Source organism: Hyperolius riggenbachi, chromosome 1, assembly GCF_040937935.1.
Source record: "Hyperolius riggenbachi isolate aHypRig1 chromosome 1, aHypRig1.pri, whole genome shotgun sequence".
NCBI lineage: Eukaryota > Metazoa > Chordata > Amphibia > Anura > Hyperoliidae > Hyperolius > Hyperolius riggenbachi.
In genome coordinates, this window is record NC_090646.1 from 126140961 (window position 1) to 126146960 (window position 6000).

Consider the following 6000-nt stretch of genomic DNA (forward strand, 5'->3'; position numbering starts at 1 on the left):
TAGGTGTAAGGAAGTGGTCTTTGTATGAGGTATAGATAGGAGAGATTAGTGTTAGGTGTAAGGAAGGGGTCTTAGTATAAGGTGTAGGTAGGAGAGGTTAGTGCTAGGTGTAAGGAAGGGGTCTTAGTATAAGGTGTAGGTAGGAGAGGTTAGTGTTAGGTGTAAGGAAGGGGTCTTATTATAAGGTGTAGGTAGGAGAGGTTAGTGTTAGGTGTAAGGAAGGGGTCTTATTATAAGGTGTAGGTAGGAGAGGTTAGTGTTAGGTGTAAGGAAGGAGTCTTAGTATGAGGTATAGGTAGGAGAGGTTAGTGTTAGCTGTAAGGAAGGGGTCTTAGTATGAGGTATAGGTAGGAGAGGTTAGTGCTAGGTGCATATAGTGGTAGGTTAGTGTTAGAGTAGGGTTATGGAAAGTTATGTGAAATCTACAATTGTAGAATATAGGCAATATCAATGATACCCTACTATCAGTATTTTCCAGCACCCAAATTTATGCACCCCCCTTTTGTATGTGCGACACATTGATCAAAGGAGGCAGTACACTACAGAGCAATATAGCAAAAAACTGTTGCAGGACAAACCCCATTCAATAACAGTGACTAGGACTAGGGATGGTCAATGAAATGCAAATAACTTTGAGTTGATACAAGATTATGCAAATTTTGCATGCATATTTATGCAGCTTGCAAATGAACCAAATTTGCCCATTTTCAAGCTGCATAAATTTACATACTAAAGTTGCATAAGCATGCATCAACTCTAAATTATTTGCATCTCATTGACCCCCACTAAATGGAACAGTTCTGCACATTGTATTCTACAGTGTATATTTAGACCGCACTGCTGCACACTGCATCTGTAAGACCATCAGACAATGATATCTATGGCCCTGATTCACTAAACTGCAGTAAAATTACCTTGCACAGACAGTGCATGACATTTTTACCAGTATTTATGCTACACACATTGCGTGTTGTACTTAAAATTATCTACACAGTGCACATGTTGCCATTATAACACACATTATAAAAACAGAGTAATGTACAATATAAAGGCCAATGTGCACGTCTTGTATGTAATGTGAGTACCACTATTTATTGCATAAACACTGATAAATTGTCATGTGCTGTCTGTGAGCAGTACATGTATTGTAGATTAGTAAGTCAGGGCCTAGGTCCAATGTCCTAGTAACACTACTTATGTTGATGAAATCTGCTCAGCATGCACTAACCCTAAGGGTATTCTCTAATTTGGCAGGGCATAGGTGGAGACTATAACAAGGAGTATAGGAGGCACCAAAAAGTGCAAAATGTAAACTATAAATTCAGCTTTAAGTATATACAAAGGCAAAATATGCACAGGATTTGTTAATCAATAAATACAACATGTTTATAGGGCAAATCCTACAGTATTAAGTACGTTTGTTAAAGCCCTATTGGATTTGTTGGCGGGAAGTGTAGATGCACTTTTAGTTGAACTACAAAGACAAAAGGGGAAGCACCAAGCAAAAATCATCAGCACGGGATACCAAGGGAAATGATAGCAATAACTAAACTGCAAATCCTTTTTTTTCCATTAGAAGGCCCACTCAATCAATTCTCCACTGACTGACAAAACATCTGCTGTGTCTCCCAGGTAATTTTACAGACTTGAGGCTGCTGACCGCTCCAACAGAAAATAGCCATATTAATACCAGCTTTGTTTAGGTACTAGGGCAGGTTGAGAGGTTAGGTTCAGTTTAAGGACAGGGTTAAGGTTAAGAGTTAGGTTTACCTACCTTATGTAGGATTTGGAGTTAATTTGAGACATTTTTGTTTCTCATATACTGTATAACAAATTAATGGATGAACCCAGAACAATTAAAGGACCACTATCACAAAAATGGCAACATTTTAAATACATATAAAAACATACAAATAAGTACTTTTCTTGCAGAGTAAAATGAGCCATAAATTAATTTTCTCCTATGTTGCTGTCACTTACAGTAAGTAGTAAATGCTGACACAACCGACAGGTTTTGGACTAGCCTATCTCCTTATGGGTGATTCTCAGGATTTTATTTCTTTTCAAAAGCACTTAGTGAATGACTGTTGCACTATCCAACTGCCAAAATAGTGTGCAGCGGGCAGGGAGGCTGGCCAGCATCTCTGTATAAATGATTTTCAAGGAATGACTTTATAAAGAATAAAGGCCATGCTGAGCATCCCTCATGAAGAGATGGACTAGTGAAAACCTGGTTCTGTCAGAATTGTACCACCTACTGGAAGCAACTGGAACATAGGAGAAAAGTAATGTATGCCTCATTTTACTCTGGAAGAAACTTATTCCTTATTTGTATGTGTTTACATGCATTTTAAATTTAATTTTAATTTTTTTTTCTCGATAGTGGTCCTTTAAGATGATTTTACCAAGATGAAGGCAACCAACCATGAAGACCATTAAACTGGTTAATAGTCATATATCTGTGGGTTACCCCAACTAGAATCCCTCTGATTGACTAGTCTCAGAAGTATTGATTGCACAGATCACTTTTGTGTCATGAGATCCACATCCAGGATGTCTACACATTGTATAAAAATACTCACTCACCCAGCACAAGTCAACACGGCTATTACATCATAACCACCCTAAACAGTGGATATCCTATGCTTGGAACATCTGACTATTAGATTACATCTGTGGGTATCAAAGGACATCAACTGATGTTAAATTGGTAAAAATGGAGATGATCTCTGAGCATTCATTGACTGTTGAATGGCTAAGAATAGGTGCTGCAAGATCTTTTCCATTCAGTTGCTCGCCTAAATGGGGGATATGCAGCTTAAAAGTGTATTCCTTTATGTCCAAAGAAGAGGAAATGATTGGTGATCACCTAACAAAATTAGACTATACTGACAAGTGGTGTTTTATTACTATAATCTACTGTATATTGCTATGAGAGGTAATCTTGTTGGATTGCATGCTTTTCCTGAGGCTGGCATAACAGCTCTTTGAGATAAACTAGCATCAAGCCAACATTTTTATACTGCTTTCCTCCTGAGACTATTGGGATGCTGGGGGTGTTGGGTTTGCACACTGACACCCAGGCTGGTAAAACATGAATACATGTCTATGTGCTTAGCATGTCAGAGGCATCATCAGTATATATCTGACTACAGTCTTAAAATATCTACAGATTTTACAAGACACCAATAAAAGTAGAAGTATAATATTAACCACTCCCTATAGGAGAGCACAATTCAGTGAGGGTATTTTACAGACAAAGGTAATGTGCCCAAAGAGAAACAAAATTAAGTTAATACTGTCATTTGACTGACTGGGAAATACAAATTAGTGAAATAAACAACCATTATTAACATCATTATTAACATAAACATACGCATTACACTACAAGATTAGGAAAAATCAGATCATTACCTTGTGTTTGATCATCTTTGAACATGTATGATGAGAATGCAGTATTATATCAGACTTCTAAATCTATTTTCAAATCTACATAAGTAGAACAGGGCAAGTTCCTAAATTGAATGCACATTAATCAATTCGGTAAAGCCAATTGAGGCAGTCTTAAACTGACTTTCAGCAACTACACCATCATAACGAAATTTTTTTCAAATTAGTTAAGGTTATTCTTGCTCTCTTTCTCTCACTCTGTGGTATATATGAGGGGTGAATGAGCATATGACATCAAGTTCAACTCTGAATTCATTACATATATCCACTGGCCTCTGGCAGATGTATATCTGCCCCTCAACCCTTAACCTGTAACCACTTCCTGTACTAGTGCTAAAGTGCACTCTCCCTTCTGAGATTTCATGCATTTGTATCTTATGGATAGTGAAATATGAGAAGTGAGACTCCTGCCAGGAGCTCTGGAAGTGAGACTTATCTTACAATCCCAGTGAAATCCACACTGTGTCCTACATTGGCTGATCTGGGTTAGTTTCAACCAACTGAAACTTTTAAATCTAAATATTGGGGGTTTACATGGATGCATCATATGACAAAATCTGATTTCAGCCAATATAGATCATGGATTTACCTGGTCAGTGCTACCTGGTCTATTTCTGCAGCTCATGAGCCATTGCAAATGGGCAAACACAAACAATATGAATCAATTTTGAGAGGATTAGTTGATATTGGGCACATCCTATTAATACAATTTAATCTGCATTAAATTAGCTTCTCAGGCAGAGCTGTATGTGGCCACCTAAAATGTATTGTGATTGTCTCAGCTTACCTGTATCCACCCATATATAAAAAAGGATGTTTGCCTTTATTTTTATTATTATTATTATTATTTTTTTCAAAATCAGCTATAAAGAACTGATAAGCATCAAAGTTGCACATTATAGTATAAGAATACATAGAACTTACTGTAAAAGATATATTCGGTGTAACTGCTCCAGATCTTGTCATCCCTGTACTGGTTTACAAATGCTGCTGTTCCTGTTGAGTTGCAGGCTACCATATGAAATCCAGCTTCAGAGAGCCTGTCAAAAGCCTGCTCCAAGTAAGTGAATTTCAGGTAGAACCTAGAGGTGTACTTTTCAGGAGGACGATCTGGGTCTCGGCTCTCATTCAAAGTTTCTCCAAAAACTTCTTTGGCCAGTGCTATTCTACCACACACCATAATCCTGGCCACTCGTCTGAATTTGGCATCGGCTTGGTTGTCCCTCACCATGGTGTAGGAGCCTCTGTAGCCTATCGTGATAAAGCCAGACTTCTTATCTAGCGCTGCAGTCCTGATCAGGTCACTACTCTGGGAGTTCTCCTCCAGATCGCTCTGACAGCCCTCATCATTCAGGGAACTCTGCTTGGTGACTTTCTGAGTCAAAATCTTCACCAGGTCCTGAAGCTGAAAATACTCTGCCTCTCTCAGAAGTCGTTCCTTCTCTGGGAAGTGATCCGGGAGAGACAGCTGCTTGTCCCGTAGATAATCCAGTACGTACCTGAAGAGGAAGCCATCCCTGTCAATGAAGAATCGAGCTCTGTTGTCTCTGGGAAGCTCCTTGACGTTGTTCCTGGAGAACATGCTGTACAAAGTGCTGTCCGGAACGCTGGTGAGAGTGGAGTGCTTAGTTACATAGACTTGACCACCCACGTTCAGCTCTATCACTTCTGGGAAGGGATAGGACATATCGCTGATGGGGAGAATGGTGTCTTTTAGAGCCATGTCTCCACATCAGCGTGCAGAAAGTAATGGGTAGCAATGCACAGAGACTGAGCTCTGCAACGCTTCTGGGGAGCTCGGCAAATTGTCAGGAAGTTGTGCTCAGTCCCTCTGCAGAGCAACTTTCAGCACCACGGGCAGCGGCAGGCGACTTTCAGCACCACGGACAGCGGTAGCCGGCTCTCACACTGCGGACAGAGGCAGCCGACTCTGCAGTGGAAACGGAGACCCTCTGCTGAGCTATTCTCAGCACCACGGACAGCGGCAGCCAGCACAGGGAGCGGAGACGTCACTGTGACTGCAGGCTGGGCTTCAGGAACTTTTTTTTTTTTTCCCTTTACTACATTGAGAGCATAGGCATCCCTGGCATCCCCGTCACTGTGAATGTACTTCGCACGCCATTGCATGCTGCTGCTGCCACTGTACAGGTCGTCCTAGGAGCACTAATCAAATACTTCCTATTAAAGCACTCCCATCACAAATGCATAGCTCCCAACTCCCCTTTTTCAGAGGTACAATTAGTGTTGGACTGGGAGCTGGAAAAGCTGAGGAAATCCACTTGCTGGCCAAGCAGCAGTAATCAGGTGTTGCTGCTCATAGTGAAGACGTGCTGTAGGTTTCTATTGGGAGTGATAACACAGGGATACTGCTACTTGGCCAGCAGGTGGATTTCCTCAGTTTTTCCACATCCCAGTCAGACACTTCCTACATTCCCTCTCTGGGAACTAAATCACTCTGTCCCTCTTTCTTCCTCATATATCCCTCTTTCAGGGTTTATGTACAGATCTAAGCAAATATTATTTGAATGGATAAATGTCTTATTTTTAAAT

The 6000-nt window shown here is 40.4% G+C and overlaps 1 protein-coding gene across 1 annotated transcript in view; it reads right to left on the reverse strand.

The window, feature by feature from the left end:
- Positions 1-5741, reverse strand: part of KCTD8 (potassium channel tetramerization domain containing 8) — a 156412-nt gene extending 150671 nt beyond the window's left edge. Inside the window, exon 1 of the mRNA XM_068268250.1 lies at positions 4375-5741. Coding sequence (XP_068124351.1) covers positions 4375-5173 — 799 coding nt within the window. The 5' untranslated portion in view covers positions 5174-5741. The remainder of the gene's footprint in view (positions 1-4374) is intronic.
- Positions 5742-6000: the final 259 nt, after the last annotated feature.